This window comes from Pristiophorus japonicus, unplaced genomic scaffold (assembly GCF_044704955.1).
Source record: "Pristiophorus japonicus isolate sPriJap1 unplaced genomic scaffold, sPriJap1.hap1 HAP1_SCAFFOLD_1300, whole genome shotgun sequence".
Lineage (NCBI taxonomy): Eukaryota > Metazoa > Chordata > Chondrichthyes > Pristiophoridae > Pristiophorus > Pristiophorus japonicus.
The window spans coordinates 9,582-27,806 of NW_027250968.1; the positions used below are offsets into that span (position 1 = coordinate 9,582).

At 53.8% G+C, this 18,225-nt stretch overlaps 2 protein-coding genes across 2 annotated transcripts in view; one reads left to right on the forward strand and one right to left on the reverse strand.

Moving 5' to 3' along the window:
• Positions 1–491: 491 nt before the first annotated feature.
• LOC139242377 (ras-related protein Rab-35-like) lies at positions 492–8,450 on the forward strand. The gene is made up of 4 exons (XM_070870321.1): positions 492–688; positions 904–1,082; positions 3,008–3,132; positions 3,987–8,450. The coding sequence occupies exons 1-4, from the start codon at positions 492–494 to the stop codon at positions 4,113–4,115; spliced, it is 630 nt and encodes a 209-aa protein (XP_070726422.1). The 3' UTR covers positions 4,116–8,450.
• A 3,968-nt stretch (positions 8,451–12,418) lies between these two features.
• LOC139242376 (uncharacterized) overlaps positions 12,419–18,225 on the reverse strand; it is a 56,443-nt gene continuing 50,636 nt past the window's right edge. The window contains exons 4-5 of the mRNA XM_070870320.1: positions 17,972–18,145; positions 12,419–12,721 (exon numbers count right to left, since the gene is read on the reverse strand). Of these exons, the coding sequence (XP_070726421.1) occupies positions 12,535–12,721; positions 17,972–18,145 (361 nt within the window). The 3' untranslated portion in view covers positions 12,419–12,534. The remainder of the gene's footprint in view (positions 12,722–17,971; positions 18,146–18,225) is intronic.

Below are 18,225 nucleotides of genomic sequence, written 5' to 3' on the forward strand. Positions count from 1 at the left end.
TCAGTTACACGGGGAGACTGGAGAAGCTGGGATTGTTCCCCTTAGAGCAGAGAAGGTTAAGGGGAGAGTGACCAGAATGGTACCGGGGATGGGGAACTTCAGTTACATGGGGAGACTGGAGAAGCTGGGGTTGTTCTCCTTGGAGCAGAGAAGGTTAAGGGGAGAGTGACCAGAATGGTACCAGGGATGGGGAACTTCAGTTACATGGGGAGACTGGAGAAGCTGGGGTTGTTCTCCTTAGAGCAGAGAAGGTTACGGGGAGAGTGACCAGAATGGTACCAGGGATGGGGAACTTCAGTTACATGGGGAGACTGGAGAAGCTGGGATTGTTCTCCTTGGAGCAGAGAAGGTTAAGGGGAGATTTGATCGAGGTGTTCAATATCATGAGGGGTCTGGACAGAGTAGAGAGAGAGAAGCTGTTCCCATTGGTGGAAGGGTGGAGAACCAGAGGACACAGATTTAAGGTGATTGACAGAAGAACCAAGGGCGACATGAGGAACAACGTATTTACGCAGCGAGTGGTTAGGATCGGGAATGCACGGCCTGAGAGGGTGGGGGAAGCAGATTCATTAGTAACCTTCAAAGGGGAATTAGGCAACCATCTGAAGGAGAAAGAACGAGTGCAAATCAATGGATCGCTCTTCGAAAGACTGCAGATTCGACGGGCCGAATGGCGGCCTCCTGTGCTGTAATGTTCTGTGACTCTTTGCCTTTCCTGCTGTGTGTGTGTGTGTGTGTATGTGGAGGGGGAGCTCAGTTCCACGCTGGGTGAGAGATCAGGCTAACTCAGCACTAGGCCGGAGATGGAGCCTGGGGCTTTCCTGCTCTGTGTTTAGGGCTCAGTAAGCCCCTGGTTTGAGGTCTGCGCTAAGTGTTAGAGCTCCCCCCCCCCCCCCCCCCCAGTTGTCTGAATGCAGATCTAACGCACTGTTCCACCCCCCTCCCCTTGTTCCCCAGGTATTACCGCAACACTCACGGGGTCATCATTGTCTACGATGTCACCAATCCAGAGTCCTTTGTCAACGTGAAGAGATGGCTGCACGAGATCAGCCAGAACTGTGACACTGTCTCCAAGATCCTCGGTAAGAGGCCATGACATGCTCCTCACACCTCCTGAGATCATTTTCCCGCTCCCGTACTCTCACCTCATCTCCCCTGCAGAATTACCAATGGACCCAACCCCTTCCCATTCACTCCCACTGTACACAATCCCAATGGACCCAACCCATTCTCATTCACTCCCACTGTATACAATTCCAATGGACCCAACCCATTCTCATTCACTCCCACTGTATACAATTCCAATGGACCCAACCCCTTCCCATTCACTCCCACCGTACACAATTCCAATGGACCCAACCCCTTCCCATTCACTCCCACCGTACACAATTCCAATGGACCCAACCCCTTCCCATTCACTCCCACTGTACACAATCCCAATGGACCCAACCCCTTCCCATTCACTCCCACCGTACACAATTCCAATGGACCCAACCCCTTCCCATTCACTCCCACTGTACACAATCCCAATGGACCCAACCCCTTCCCATTCACTCCCACTGTACACAATCCCAATGGACCCAACCCCTTCCCATTCACTCCCACTGTACACAATCCCAATGTACCCAACCCATTCCCATTCACTCCCATTGTACATATTCCCAATGGACCCAACCCCTTCCCATTCACTCCCATTGTACACAATCCCAATGGACCCAACCCCTTCCCATTCACTCCCATTGTACACAATCCCAATGGACCCAACCCCTTCCCATTCACTCCCACTGTACACAATCCCAATGGACCCAACCCATTCTCATTCACTCCCACTGTATACAATCCCAATGGACCCAACCCATTCTCATTCACTCCCACTGTATACAATCCCAATGGACCCAACCACTTCCCATTCACTGCCACCGTACACAATCCCAATGGACCCAACCCCTTCCCATTCACTCCCACTGTACACAATCCCAATGGACCCAACCCCTTCCCATTCACTCCCACTGTACACAATCCCAATGGACCCAACCCCTTCCCATTCACTCCCACTGTAGACAATCCCAATGTACCCAACCCATTCCCATTCACTCCCATTGTACACAATCCCAATGGACCCAACCCCTTCCCATTCACTCCCATTGTACACAATCCCAATGGACCCAACCCCTTCCCATTCACTCCCATTGTACACAATCCCAATGGACCCAACCCCTTCCCATTCACTCCCACTGTACACAATCCCAATGGACCCAACACATTCTCATTCACTCCCACTGTATACAATCCCAATGGACCCAACCCCTTCCCATTCACTCCCACCGTACACAATCCCAATGGACCCAACCCCTTCTCATTCACTCCCATTGTACACAATCCCAATGGACCCAACCCCTTCCCATTCACTCCCACCGTACACAATCCCAATGGACCCAACCCCTTCCCATTCACTCCCACCGTACACAATCCCAATGGACCCAACCCCTTCCCATTCACTCCCACTGTACACATTCCCAATGAACCCAACCCCTTCCCATTCACTCCCACTGTACACAATCCCAATGGACCAACCCCTTCCCATTCACTCCCACTGTACACAATCCCAATGGACCCAACCCCTTCCCATTCACTGCCACTGTACACAATCCCAATGGACCCAACCCCTTCCCATTCACTGCCACTGTACACAATCCCAATGGACCCAACCCCTTCCCATTCACTCCCACCGTACACAATCCCAATGTACCCAACCCATTCCCATTCACTCCCATTGTACACAATCCCAATGGACCCAACCCCTTCCCATTCCTTCCATTGTACACAATCCCAATGGACCCAACCCCTTCCCATTCACTGCCACCGTACACAATCCCAATGGACCCAACCCCTTCTTATTCACTCCCATTGTACACAATCCCAATGGACCCAACCACTTCCCATTCACTCCCATTGTACAGGATTTCCATGGGTCCAACCACTGACTGACTCTGTCTCACGTTCCCAGTGGGTAACAAGAACGAGGACCCCTCCAGGAGGCAGGTGGAGTTCGCAGATGCCAAGCGGTTCAGCGAGCAGATGGGAATCCGCCTCTTCGAGACCAGCGCCAAGGAGAACACTAACGTGGAGGAGGTGAGAGCGGCTCCGGCCTCGGCCCGTCAACAGCCCGTGTCCTCCAACAGGGCCCCACCCCACTCACACACAGCAGGAAAGGCCCAGGCTCCATCCCCGGCCTAGTGCTGAGAGAGCTGATTCCAGCCCCACATGGCAGGAATGGCCCAGGCTCCAGCCCCGGCCCAGTGCTGAGAGAGCTGATCCCAGCTCCACGTGGCAGGAATGGCCCAGGCTCCATCCCCGGCCTAGTGCTGAGAGAGCTGATCCCAGCTCCACATGGCAGGAATGGCCCGGGCTCCATCCCCGGCCTAGTGCTGAGAGAGCTGATCCCAGCTCCACGTGGCAGGAATGGCCCAGGCTCCAGCCCCGGCCCAGTGCTGAGGAAGACCACACCAGCCACGGGTGCTGGTTCTGGGAGGAGCTGCTACCTGCGCCCCCTGGGTGAGGGAAGAGGGTAAATCCGGCCAGGGGTGCTGCCCTCGACTGACCGGCGGCGTCCTCCTGGAAATTACGAGAGTGGCTTTCGGCTGAGGACAGGTTCGGTCTTGGCTGTGATGCCCCCTGTAGTCGAATATCCCGCTGTTGTTTGCGGTCTCGGCGTCGACTTGGGCGGGTGCCACGAGAACCTGCATCCCAACAAGGAATGGCTGCCCACGTCAGGGAGTCAGGGGTCTCGGGGAGTAGTGGCTGTGGCCCAGAGTGTTTGGTTTCTGCCCCCAGGGTAGGCAATGGGATTTGTAAACATAAATATAACTGAATAAAGCAGTTAACCCCGCTGTTTTCCCCCTCCTCCCCCTCTCTCTTTCCCCATCTCTCCTCTAACTCCCCCCCCCCTCTCCCACCCAACCTCCCTCCCCCCCCCCACCCTCCAGATGTTTAACGCTGTCACCTTCATGGTCCTGAAGTCCAAGAAGGACAACCTGGCACGCCTCCACCAGCAGAGCGAGGTGGTGAAGATCAACAAGCCCAAGAAGAAGCCAGCCGTGAAGAAATGCTGCTGATGGGGGTTGGGGGGGGGGGATGTGGGTGGGGAAAGGAGGAGACCTGGGAGGTGGGTGACCGAGCGACTGGGATTCACCCCCTCCCCTGTCTGTACCCCCGAGTGAGGGGAGTCAGACTCAGCGTGTCCGCGGATTCCCCAGGGTCCTCGTGCCCGGCCAGTGTTTTCCACGGATTCCCCCGGGTCCTAGTGCTCTCAGCCAGTGTGTCCACGGATTCCCCAGGGTCCTAGTGCCCGGCCAGTGTGTCCACGGATTCCCCAGGGTCCTAGTGCCCGGCCAGTGTTTTCCACGGATTCCCCAGGGTCCTCGTGCTCTCAGCCAGTGTGTCCACGGATTCCCCAGGGTCCTAGTGCCCGGCCAGTGTGTCCACGGATTTCCCGGGGTCCTAGTGCTCTCAGCCAGTGTGTCCGCGGATTCCCCAGGGTCCTAGTGCTCTCAGCCAGTGTGTCCGCGGATTCCCCAGGGTCCTAGTGCTCTCAGCCAGTGTGTCCGCGGATTCCCCAGGGTCCTAGTGCTCTCAGCCAGTGTGTCCACGGATTCCCCAGGGTCCTAGTGCCCGGCCAGTGTGTCCGCGGATTTCCCGGGGTCCTAGTGGCCGGCCAATGTATCTACGGATTCTCCAGGGTCCTAGTGCGCTCAGCCAGTGTGTCCACGGATTCCCCAGGGTCCTAGTGCCCGGCCAGTGTGTCCGCGGATTTCCCGGGGTCCTAGTGGCCGGCCAGTGTATCGATGGATTCTCCGGGGTCCTAGTGCTCTCAGCCAGTGTGTCCGCGGATTCCCCAGGGTCCTAGTGCCCGGCCAGTGTTTTCCACGGATTCCCCAGGGTCCTAGTGCTCTCAGCCAGTGTGTCCACGGATTCCCCAGGGTCCTAGTGCCCGGCCAGTGTGTCCGCGGATTTCCCGGGGTCCTAGTGGCCGGCCAGTGTATCTACGGATTCTCCAGGGTCCTAGTGCGCTCAGCCAGTGTGTCCACGGATTCCCCAGGGTCCGAGTGCACGGCCAGTGTGTCTGCGGATTCCCCAGGGTCCTAGTGCACGGTTAGTGTATCCATGGATTCCCCAGGGTCCTAGTGCCCAACCAGTGTGTCCACGGATTCCCCAGGGTCCTAGTGCCCGGCCAGTGTATCCACGGATTCCCCAGGGTCCTAGTGCCCGGCTAATGTAATTAATGAATTCCCCAGGGTCCCAGTGCCTGGCCAGTGTATTTAATGAATTCCACTGGGTCCTAGTGCACGGTTAGTGTATCCATGGATTCCCCAGGGTCCTCGTGCCCGGCCAGTGTGTCAGCGGATTCTCCAAGGTCCTAGTGCCCGACCAGTGTATCCACGGATTCCCCAGGGTCCCAGTGCCCGGTCAGTGTATTTAATGAATTCCACTGGGTCCTAGTGCGCACCCACCTCCCCCTGTGAGCAGGATCCCTTTAACTGGCAAACACTCGCAGCCGTCGTCTGCTGATCGTTGTGGGCAGAGGACTTGTTCCTTTGTGGCTCGCTGCCCCCTGTATTAAGCCGGGGGTCAATCTGTGCAGTGCCCCCCTTCCCAGTGGGGTTCAGTCTGCATATATCCCGCTCCCCCGTGTAGAGCCTCTGGTGATCAGTCCAAACAGATCTCACCTCCCACCCCCAGAGCAGGTGGGGGGAGAGGTCCCTATTCCAGCCAAAGCCCGCCTGCCCCCTCCCCGGAAATGTTTGGCTTTGGGGATGGGGGGTGTTTTAAATATCCCTTGCACAGCTGCTCTTCAGTGTCTGGGGTCCCGGAGCAGGTTTGACCAGAAAGTTAAGGGGGAGTCTGGCAAAGCTGGTCCAGCTCGGGCTTATCTCAGCTTCTGGCCACCTCCCTCCCCGCCAGTCTCATCCGCCCTTTGAGTTAACTGATCTTACCCGGTGTGGGACTGAGCCCCACACACACAGCAGGAATGGGCCCGATCGGGGATGAACCAGCCGGGTTCCCTGCTCCCGATCACCGCCCGGGTGAGGAGAGTGGAATGGGGAGCACCCCTTCGCCCCCCTCCCGGGTATGCAGGCGGGCATTAATCGCGAGGTCCTGTGCAAGTGATTTCCCCCCCCCCCCCTCTATCCTGACCTAGGCAGCACATTTAAAGGGACCCTGCGCAACAACACACAATTAGAGGGAACATTGCTTTCCCTCCCCCGTGGCTGGGCATCCTGCCTGTGTTTGTTCCGGGGGGGGGGGGCGAGGGGAGTGTTCCAGGCGTGGCATCCAGGGGCTTGCGGTGAACCAGGCCCCCAGATTTGAGTCGGGACCATTCTGCCCTGTCATTTGTTCCTGGGTCGCGTGTCCCCTTTAAAATTCCGTGCCCGCGTGGGACCTCGAGCACGCCACGTAACCACGCAAGGGGAAGGTTGGTCAGGGCCCCAGGGCCGGAGAGCTGAGGGCCCCGGGGAGTGTTTGTGGGGGCGGGGGGGGAGGGGAGCCACTTCTGCTTAACCTTGATTGCTCTTTTTATTTTTAAAAGACTGGGCTGGGCCCCAAAAGGATCAATTCTGACAGGATGTCGGCCCACTTGATTATATATTTTTTATTAAATGTCTTTCTGATTTTAAGTTTTGTTGTGTGGGGGTGGGGTGTTAGAATGGAGCTGGTCGGGGTGGTGGACGGGGAACCAGGCTGTGTTAGAGGAGTTAACCCCCGCAGCTGTAAATTGACCGCCACGGTCTGGGTGGATTGTCCGAGGCGGGGGGGGGTGAAAGGTCGCCAGTTGACCGGTGTCTCTCTGCTTCGAGGGTAATTAACTGGTAATGCAAGCCCCTGCTTGTAATGTTTACAACTTTAACACTCGTCCAAATAACATACACCACACTGATATACCCCGCACCCCTCACTGTAACACTGATATACCCCGCACCCCTCACTGTAACACTGATATACAACACACCCCTCACTGTAACACTGATATACCCCGCACCCCTCACTGTAACACTGATATACCCCGCAACCCTCACTGTAACACTGATATACCCGCAACCCTCACTGTAACACTCATATACCCCACAACTAACACTGATATACCCCACACCCCTCACTGTAACACTGATATATCCCACAACTAACACTGATATACCCCACACCCCTGACTGTAACACTGATATACCCCACACCCCTCACTGTAACACTGATATACCCCACACCCCTCACTGTAACACTGATAGACCCCACACCCATCACTGTAACACTGATATACCCCACACCCCTCACTGTAACACTGATATACCCCACACCCCTCACTGTAACACTGATAGACCCCGCACCCCTCACTGTAACACTGATATAACCCGCAACCCTCACTGTAACACTGATATACCCCACACCCCTCACTGTAACACTGATATACCCCACACCCCTCACTGTAACACTGATATATCCCACAACTAACACTGATATACCCCACACCCCTCACTGTAACACTGATATACCCCACACCCCTCACTGTAACACTGATATAGTCCCACACCCCTCACTGTAACGCTGATATACCCCTCACTGTAACACTGATATACCCCACACCCCTCACTGTAACACTGATATACCTCACACCCCGCACCCCTCACTAACACTAATCTACGATATATCCCTCACTGTAACACTGATGTAGCCCAAACCCCTTTAACACTGATATACCCCGCACCCCTCGCTGTAACACTGATATACCCCACACCCCTCACTAACACTGATATACCTCACACCCCTCATTAACACTATTACCTGGTTAGCTGCCCTCGGACCAACCCACACCGCGGTGGGGGTGGATAGGACCCAGATTCCATCCCTGGCTTGTGCTGGTCAGGGAATAAACCCCCTGATTGGATAGGTGAGGGGGGGGGGACAGAGAAATCAAAATAAGGTAGGGACTCCTGCTGGAAAGAGCGAGTGTTTTAGATGCTGCTGTGATGCCCCTGTGGCCGAATAGCCAGCCGACCCAGGGGGGGGGCTCCTGCACAAATAACGGGGCCATTCTGGTCACGAGCTGCTGCTGCTGGGGTGGTGGTGGTGGGGGGGGGGGAGGAGGGAGAGAGGGAGGGAGGGAGAGAGAGAGAGAGGAGGTGATGTGCCCCATTCTGCCCATGGCTGTGTTTCTCTTCACCCCACTCATCTCGTTTCTGCCCATTCCCCCTCCACCCCAACCCTTGCTGTCGGATGCCTTCAATGAACTAACCGGACTCCTGATCATTAGCACTAATTCTCACTAATGGTTCTCCGTACTGGAACTATCTCTGTAATATTTGTATAAAACAATTTTTTTTTGTTGGAAATAACAGATGAATGGGAAAAAAAAAAAAATAATGTGTGAAATACATAAAATTCAAGTGAAACCAAAAGCTGGTCTGGCTGAACTGAAATTCAGCACTGTGTGTGTGTGTACGTGTGTGTGTGTGTGTGTGTGTATGTGTGTGTGTGTGTGTACGTGTGTGTGTGTGTGTACGTGTGTGTGTGTGTGTGTGTGTGTGTGTGTACACGTGTGTACGTGTGTGTGTGTGTGTGTGTACACGTGTGTGTGTACACGTGTGTGTGTGTGTGTGTGTGTGTGTGTGTGTGTGTACGTGTGTGTGTACGTGTGTGTGTGTGTGTGTGCGTGTGTGTGTGTGTACGTGTGTGTGTGTGTGTGTGCGTGTGTGCGTGTGTGCGTGTGTGCGTGTGTACGTGTGTGCGTGTGTGCGTGTGTGTGTGTGTGTACGTGTGTGTGTGTGTACGTACGTGTACGTGTGTGTGTGTGTGTGTGTGTGTACGTGTGTGTGTGTGTGTGTACGTGTGTGTGTGTGTGTGTACGTGTGTGTACACGTCTCGACAACGAGTGGGAGTCGGGAACGATGAAGTGTGCACCATTGACGAGATGCACGGAAGCAACTCCCCAAGCCGTCTTCGGCAACACTTCCCAAACCCACAACCTAGAAAGACAAAGGCAGTGGGAACATGTTCCCCTCCGAGTCACGCACCGTCCTGACTGGGAAATATACCGGCCGTTCCTTCATCGTCGCTGGGTCACAATCCTGGAACTCCCTCCCTGACAGCACTGTGGGAGCACCTTCACCACACGGACTGCAGCGGTTCAAGAAGGAGGCTCACTGGGACATAATGACAATTTGAAATTCCCTTCTCTCTGACCAATGGCGCACGTAAATAGAACCTCATTCATAATTCTGCCCGACAAGTACTGTGTACTGTTCTGGTCACCATATTATAAAAAGGATTATAGAGACACTGAAGATGATTTGCAAGGATGGTGGTACCAGAAATACATATCTGCAAAGGATGAACTGGCTGAGGGGAGACCTAATAGAGGTCTTTAAAATGATGAAAGGTTTTGATAGAGAGAGAGAGAGTGTTTCCACTTGTGGGGAAGAACATAACTAGGGGCCATCAATATCAGATAGTCACCGGGAAATCAAATAGTGAATTCAGGAGAAACTCCTTTACCCAGAGAGTGGTGAGAATGTGGAGCTCACTGCCACAGGGAACGGTTGAGGTGAACAGTATCGATGCTTTTAAGGGGAGGCTGGACAAGTGTATGAGGGAGAAGGGAATAGAGGGTTATGCTGATAGATTCAGATGAGGAGAGACGGGAGGAGGCTCGAGTGGAGCATGGACTGGTTGGGGCGAACGGCCTGTTCCTGTGCCGTATATCCCATGTGAGAGAGGGGGAGATGCAGACACAGAGATGGATACAATTAGACGTGGGAGAGAGAACTAGAGACAAGCGAGATACAGACAGGCAGAGGAGATAGATGAGAGACACAGAGGGGGAGAGACAGTTGGATACATTCCTGGAGATTCACTCCCCCTTGACCTAACTATCTATCTCTGTCTGCCCTCTTTGGCTATCTGTGGGTCTGGCGATTCCTTCATTTGAATTCACTCCCCACCCGGTCAAACAGCCTTTCCCCCCCAACCCATCTCTTAATATTTTTCCTCAACTAAATGCACCAGAAAAAAAAAGCGTTGGAAGACACTGGCCCTGAATTTGCAGTGGGCGGCTCCGACCTGCAGATAAACTGAACCGCGTACCTGGAGGTCCGGAAGGTAGGGAGACTCCCGGTCCCGGGCCTCTCTCCGGGTACCCACCGGTAGAAGCCCACATACCCCAGGGCTGCAGGCACATCGCAAGTGTCCCTGGGCTCACGTGGGCCAGCCCAACCAATGAAGGAAGGGGGAATCCCCATTCAATGCTGATGCCATCATCATTATCACAGGCGGTCCCTGGAACGAGGACGACTTGCTTCCACATGGTTTCACAGATGTTTCAGTGCAGGACCCGATGATCCAGTCCTGAACTCCAGGGGGTGGAAGATGCCTGTGTGTGGATTGTTTTAACGTGGGGTGACCGTTGTACACCAGCCACCACACGGGACTTGACAGAGCGAGGCCTTGGTCCAGGGGCAAGGGTTAACCAGGACGACTGACCTGCTCTGCTGCACGGACCTAGTGCGCGCACATATCGCACACAGTGTGGGCTGGTCTGTGCTGCCCCATGGGCACCGTACCCTCATTCACCGCTCCTCCGCCCGCCATGTTCCAGGGTCCTGACCTGCGGAGGTGTTCTGACACAGGCCGGGGCATCCCACAATGTTCCGGGACCCGGAAATCCAGCTCTATTTATGCTTATGTACGGAAACCCCATTGGCATGAATGGGAATACCCCCAAAAATACATCTGCACTTCAAATAAAAATCCCCAAAAAACTTTAAAATGCCATTCAACTAAATACAACATTTCTTTTTGAAAAATAAATGTTGGAAAAGGCCTTTGCACAGTTTTTTTTTTTAAATGTATAAAATGATTGGAAAAGAAAACTGAAAAATAAAATCTTTTTCAAACTCTTGCGGCGTAAGAATTGCGCGGACATTCGCTGGGCAAACAGCCCAGCCCTCTGCCCGCGGAGGTCCTTTTCCCCGGGGGGCGCGCGCGAACGCGTGAAGAGAATCGGTGACCGATCGCACGTTGCGGGATTCCGCGCGCGCGGGGCCCCTTACGGCCGCTTGTGCGCCTCGTACGCGCCCGTGGAGGGCCGCAGCTTACCGGGCCCCCGGAGGAACAGGGCAATGGTTTTCATCGCTCCTGCTGTGGATGTCCCGGGTTTGTTGCTCACAGCAATCGGGGATAGAAAGACTTGCATTTATATAGCGGCCTTTCACGACCACACGGACGTCCCAAAGCGCTTTGCAACCAATGAAGTACTGTTCGAGTGCAGTCACTGTTGTATTGTGGGACACACGGCAGCCAATTTGCGCACAGCAAGCTCCCACACACAGCAATGTGATAATGACCCAGATCATCTGTTCTAGTGATGTTGATTGAGGGATAAATATTGGCCCCAGGACACCGGGGAGAACTCCCCTGCTCTTCTTCAAAATAGTGCCTCGGGATCTTTTACGTCCACCTGAGAGAGCAGACGGGGCCTCGGTTTAACGTCCCATCCAAAAGACGGCACCTCCGACAGTGCAGCACTCCCTCAGTACTGCCCCTCCGACAGTGCGGCACTCCCTCAGTACTGCCTCTCCGACAGTGCGGCACTCCCTCAGTACTGCCCCTCCGACAGTGCGGCACTCCCTCAGTACTGCCCCTCCGACAGTGCAGCACTCCCTCAGTACTGCCCCTCCGACAGTGCGGCGCTCCCTCAGTACCGCCCCTCCGACAGTGCGGCGCTCCCTCAGTACCGCCCCTCCGACAGTGCAGCACTCCCTCAGTACTGCCCCTCCGACAGTGCGGCGCTCCCTCAGTACTGCCCCTCCGACAGTGCGGCGCTCCCTCAGTACTGTCCCTCCGACAGTGCGGCACTCCCTCAGTACTGCCCCTCCGACAGTGCGGCGCTCCCTCAGTACTGTCCCTCCGACAGTGCGGCACTCCCTCAGTACTGCCCCTCCGGCAGTGCGGCGCTCCCTCGGCACTGCCCCTCCGACAGTGCAGCGCTCCCTCAGTACTGCCCCTCCGACAGTGCGGTGCTCCCTCAGTACTGCCCCTCCGACAGTGCAGCACTCCCTCAGTACTGCCCCTCCGACAGTGCGGCGCTCCCTCGGCACTGCCCCTCCGACAGTGCGGCGCTCCCTCGGCACTGCCCCTCCGACAGTGCGGCGCTCCCTCGGCACTGCCCCTCCGGCAGTGCGGCGCTCCCTCGGCACTGCACTGGAGGGTGAGCCTGGAGTTTTGTGCTCGAGTCTCAGCAGTGGGACTTGAACCCACAACCTTCTGACTCAGAGTGTGTGTGTGTGCTGCCCACTGAGCCACAGCTGACACTGAGCGAGACGCAGGAGGAGTCGGGGCGAGGAGTGAAAATCGATGGAAGAGACGCCAGGACCTGGTGAATCGTCGCATTTTATTTCAATATGAACATCAATCAGTTGGGGGGGAGGGGGAATAAATTTAACCGGCCCCTTACCCCCTCCCCTCCCCTCCCCATGCCCCGGCTCCTCACAGTTCCATCTCATCCTCCAGTTGATGTAAAAGGCTGCTCCACTGCCGGGGTCCGCAGGTTCTCTCGGGCTCATGCTCGCTCCCCCGCTCCTTCCCCTCTCCGCCCAGCCTCAGGGCTCGGATGGCCCGCTGGATCATGCTTCCCGGAGGCTCCCACAGCATTAGCTCCATGCAAGGGTGGCTCCTGAGAGAGAGACACACACACACACAACGGTACATAGGTCAGCCGGTACTGCCCCACCTTCACCACTACCAAGCCCCCACCAGCCCCCCCCACCTCAACCTGCTGGCCGTTTCTCTCCGTCAAACCCAACGCCCCCCCACACGGGCCCTTTAAATCGGCGGGATATTCGACTGTGGCGTGCCTCGTCCTGAGGAAACCTCCTCGTACACTTCCTCGGGTGGCCTACTCTTGCTGCTGGGAAACAGGAGGGGAGGCGGGTGGGGTGTCAGCCGGGCCATTCGGCCAGGGGAGGAAGAACAGACACTGAAGCCGGTTTTAGCCCCAGTCCCGTCCCATCCCATCCAACGAGCTCAACACTAGGGCCAATGACGGAGCCTGGGCCTTGCCTACTCTGCCTGTGAGGGGCAGGCCATCCTGTGGTGGTCGGGGACCAAGATACACGGCCGGCTGTTCCTTTGAGGGTCAATCTTAGAATATATACAGCACTGGGGCAGGCCATTCGGCCCCTTCTGCCTCTGCCGTTTCTTCAAAACAGCTCACCAATTACTCCCTCTCCCCCTGCCCTTTCCCCATAGCCCTGCATTTTACCCCCTTCAAGTATTTCTCCAATTCCTCTCGGGCTCTTGTGTCAATGATCTTAAATCTGTGCCCTCTCATTACTAACCCTCCCACCACTGGAAACAATTTCTCCTTATTTACTCGATCAAATCTCCCCTTAACCTTCTCTGCTCTAAGGAGAACAACCCCAGCTTCTCCAGTCTCCCCATGTAACTGAAGTTCCCCATCCCTGGTACCATTCTGGTCACTCTCCCCTTAACCTTCTCTGCTCTAAGGAGAACAATCCCAGCTTCTCCAGTCTCCCCATGTAACTGAAGTTCCCCATCCCTGGTACCATTCTGGTCACTCTCCCCTTAACCTTCTCTGCTCTAAGGAGAACAATCCCAGCTTCTCCAGTCTCCCCATGTAACTGAAGTTCCCCATCCCCGGTACCATTCTGGTCACTCTCCCCTTAACCTTCTCTGCTCTAAGGAGAACAATCCCAGCTTCTCCAGTCTCCCCATGTAACTGAAGTTCCCCATCCCTGGTACCATTCTGGTCAATCTCCCCTTAACCTTCTCTGCTCTAAGGAGAACAATCCCAGCTTCTCCAGTCTCCCCATGTAACTGAAGTTCCCCATCCCTGGTACCATTCTGGTCACTCTCCCCTTAACCTTCTCTGCTCTAAGGAGAACAACCCCAGCTTCTCCAGTCTCCCCATGTAACTGAAGTTCCCCATCCCCGGTACCATTCTGGTCACTCTCCCCTTAACATAGAAACATAGAAAATAGGTGCAGGAGCAGGCCATTCGGTCCTTCTAGCCTGCACCGCCATTCAATGAGTTCATGGCTGAACATGCAACCTCAGTACCCTATTCCTGCTTTCTCGCCATACCCCTTGATCCCTTTAGCCGTAAGGGCCACATCTAACCTCTTTTTGAATATATTTAGTGAATTGGCCTCAACAACTTTCTGTGGTAGAGAATTCCACAGGTTCACCACTCTCTGGGTGAAGAAGTTTCTCCTCATCTCGGTCCTAAATGGCTTACCCCTTATCCTCAGACTGTGACCCCTGGTTCTGGACTTCCCCAACATCGGGAACATTCTTCCAGCATCTAACCTGTCTAAACCCATCAGAATTTTATATGTTTCTATGAGATCCCCTCTCATTCTTCTAAATTCCAGTTAATATAAGACTAGTCGATCCAGTCTTTCTTCATGTCAGTCCTGCCATCCCGGGAATCAGTCTGGTGAACCTTCGCTGCACACCCTCGATAGCAAGAACGTCCTTCCTCAGGTTAGGAGACCAAAACTGTACACAATATTCCAGGTGTGGCCTCACCAAGGCCCTGTACTACTGTAGTAACACCTCCCTGCCCCTGTATTCAAATCCCCTCGCTATGAAGGCCAACATGCCATTTGCCTTCTTCACCGCCTGCTGTACCTGCATGCCAACCTTCAATGACTGATGTACCATGACACCCAGGTCTCGTTGCACCTCCCCTTTTCCTAATCTGTCACCATTCAGATAATATTCTGCCTTCCTGTTTTTGCCACCAAAGTGGATAACCTCACATTTATCCACATTATACTGCATCTGCCATGCATTTGCCCACTCACCTAACCTGTCCAAGTCACCCTGCAGCCTCTTAGCATCCCCCTCACAGCTCACACCGCCACCTAGCTTAGTGTCATCTGCAAACTTGGAGATATTACATTCAATTCCTTCGTCTAAATCATGAATGTATATTTTAAATAGCTGGGGTCCCAGCACTGAGCCCTGCGGCACCCCACTAGTCACTGCCTGCCATTCTGAAAAGGACCCGTTTATCCCGACTCTCTGCTTCCTGTCTGCCAACCAGTTCTCTATCCACGTCAGTACATTACCCCCAATACCATGTGCTTTAATTTTGCACACCAATCTCTTGTGCGGGACCTTGTCAAAAGCCTTTTGAAAGTCCAAATACACCACATCCACTGGTTCTCCCTTGTCCACTCCACTAGTTACATCCTCAAAAAATTCTCGAAGATTTGTCAAGCATGATTTCCCTTTCATACATCCATGCTGACTTGGACCGATCCTGTCACTGCTTTCCAAATGTGCTGCTATTTCATCTTTAATAATTGATTCCAACATTTTCCCCACCACCGATGTCAGGCTAACTGGTCTATAATTCCCTGTTTTCTCTCTCCCTCCTTTTTTAAAAAGTGGTGTTACATTAGCTACCCTCCAGTCCATAGGAACTGATCCAGAGTCGATAGACTGTTGGACAATGATCACCAAAACATCCACTATTGGTGCTCATTTGCTTTACTCCCTGTTGTACCTTCTCTGCTCCAAGGAGAACAACCCCAGCTTCTCCAGTCTCCCCATGTAACTGAAGTTCCCCATCCCCGGTACCATTCTGGTCAATCTCCCCTTAACCTTCTCTGCTCTAAGGAGAACAACCCCAGCTTCTCCAGTCTCCCCATGTAACTGAAGTTCCCCATCCCCGGTACCATTCTGGTCACTCTCCCCTTAACATAGAAACATAGAAAATAGGTGCAGGAGCAGGCCATTCGGTCCTTCTAGCCTGCACCGCCATTCAATGAGTTCATGGCTGAACATGCAACCTCAGTACCCTATTCCTGCTTTCTCGCCATACCCCTTGATCCCTTTAGCCGTAAGGGCCACATCTAACCTCTTTTTGAATATATTTAGTGAATTGGCCTCAACAACTTTCTGTGGTAGAGAATTCCACAGGTTCACCACTCTCTGGGTGAAGAAGTTTCTCCTCATCTCGGTCCTAAATGGCTTACCCCTTATCCTCAGACTGTGACCCCTGGTTCTGGACTTCCCCAACATCGGGAACATTCTTCCAGCATCTAACCTGTCTAAACCCATCAGAATTTTATATGTTTCTATGAGATCCCCTCTCATTCTTCTAAATTCCAGTTAATATAAGACTAGTCGATCCAGTCTTTCTTCATGTCAGTCCTGCCATCCCGGGAATCAGTCTGGTGAACCTTCGCTGCACACCCTCGATAGCAAGAACGTCCTTCCTCAGGTTAGGAGACCAAAACTGTACACAATATTCCAGGTGTGGCCTCACCAAGGCCCTGTACTACTGTAGTAACACCTCCCTGCCCCTGTATTCAAATCCCCTCGCTATGAAGGCCAACATGCCATTTGCCTTCTTCACCGCCTGCTGTACCTGCATGCCAACCTTCAATGACTGATGTACCATGACACCCAGGTCTCGTTGCACCTCCCCTTTTCCTAATCTGTCACCATTCAGATAATATTCTGCCTTCCTGTTTTTGCCACCAAAGTGGATAACCTCACATTTATCCACATTATACTGCATCTGCCATGCATTTGCCCACTCACCTAACCTGTCCAAGTCACCCTGCAGCCTCTTAGCATCCCCCTCACAGCTCACACCGCCACCTAGCTTAGTGTCATCTGCAAACTTGGAGATATTACATTCAATTCCTTCGTCTAAATCATGAATGTATATTTTAAATAGCTGGGGTCCCAGCACTGAGCCCTGCGGCACCCCACTAGTCACTGCCTGCCATTCTGAAAAGGACCCGTTTATCCCGACTCTCTGCTTCCTGTCTGCCAACCAGTTCTCTATCCACGTCAGTACATTACCCCCAATACCATGTGCTTTAATTTTGCACACCAATCTCTTGTGCGGGACCTTGTCAAAAGCCTTTTGAAAGTCCAAATACACCACATCCACTGGTTCTCCCTTGTCCACTCCACTAGTTACATCCTCAAAAAATTCTCGAAGATTTGTCAAGCATGATTTCCCTTTCATACATCCATGCTGACTTGGACCGATCCTGTCACTGCTTTCCAAATGTGCTGCTATTTCATCTTTAATAATTGATTCCAACATTTTCCCCACCACCGATGTCAGGCTAACTGGTCTATAATTCCCTGTTTTCTCTCTCCCTCCTTTTTTAAAAAGTGGTGTTACATTAGCTACCCTCCAGTCCATAGGAACTGATCCAGAGTCGATAGACTGTTGGACAATGATCACCAAAACATCCACTATTGGTGCTCATTTGCTTTACTCCCTGTTGTACCTTCTCTGCTCCAAGGAGAACAACCCCAGCTTCTCCAGTCTCCCCATGTAACTGAAGTTCCCCATCCCCGGTACCATTCTGGTCAATCTCCCCTTAACCTTCTCTGCTCTAAGGAGAACAACCCCAGCTTCTCCAGTCTCCCCATGTAACTGAAGTTCCCCATCCCTGGTACCATTCTGGTCACTCTCCCCTTAACCTTCTCTGCTCTAAGGAGAACAATCCCAGCTTCTCCAGTCTCCCCATGTAACTGAAGTTCCCCATCCCTGGTACCATTCTGGTCACTCTCTCCTTAACCTTCTCTGCTCTAAGGAGAACAACCCCAGCTTCTCCAGTCTCCCCATGTAACTGAAGTTCCCCATCCCTGGTACCATTCTGGTCACTCTCCCCTTAACCTTCTCTGCTCTAAGGAGAACAATCCCAGCTTCTCCAGTCTCCCCATGTAACTGAGGTTCCCCATCCCCGGGACCATTCTGGTCAATCCCCTCTGCTCCCTCTCCAAGGCCTTCACATCCTTCCTAAAGTGCGGGGCCCAGAATTGGGACACAATACTCCAGCTGGGGCCTAACCACATGGTTTAGCATTCTCTGCCGTGGTCACGGTAACCCGGTGGTGCTGGGGGAGCGAGTGAGGTAACTCACATTGAACGCAGAACTTCCCGGGGGAGGATGTCCTCCGTGGGAATCTTGAGCCGATTCTGGAGTGCCGAGGACATCACGATCACCCGGCTGTCGCTCATGTCGAACATTCCCTCCACAATCACGTCCTTCCTCTCCACGCTCTCCGCACTCCACTCCTCCTCTCCGACCGCGAGCCTGAGAAATACAAGGCAGGCCTGGTCAGACACACTGTCCCAGCAAACACTCCCAGGGCAGGTACAGGGGGTTAGATACAG

Coding starts and splice junctions, on each gene's coding strand:
- LOC139242377 (XM_070870321.1), top strand. CDS start 492: ATGAGGAACAACGTATTTACGCAGCGAGTGGTTAGGATCGGGAATGCA. Junction 1,083..3,007: donor CACTGTCTCCAAGATCCTCG/GTAAGAGGCCAT, acceptor TCACGTTCCCAG/TGGGTAACAAGAACGAGGAC. Junction 3,133..3,986: donor AGAACACTAACGTGGAGGAG/GTGAGAGCGGCT, acceptor CCCACCCTCCAG/ATGTTTAACGCTGTCACCTT.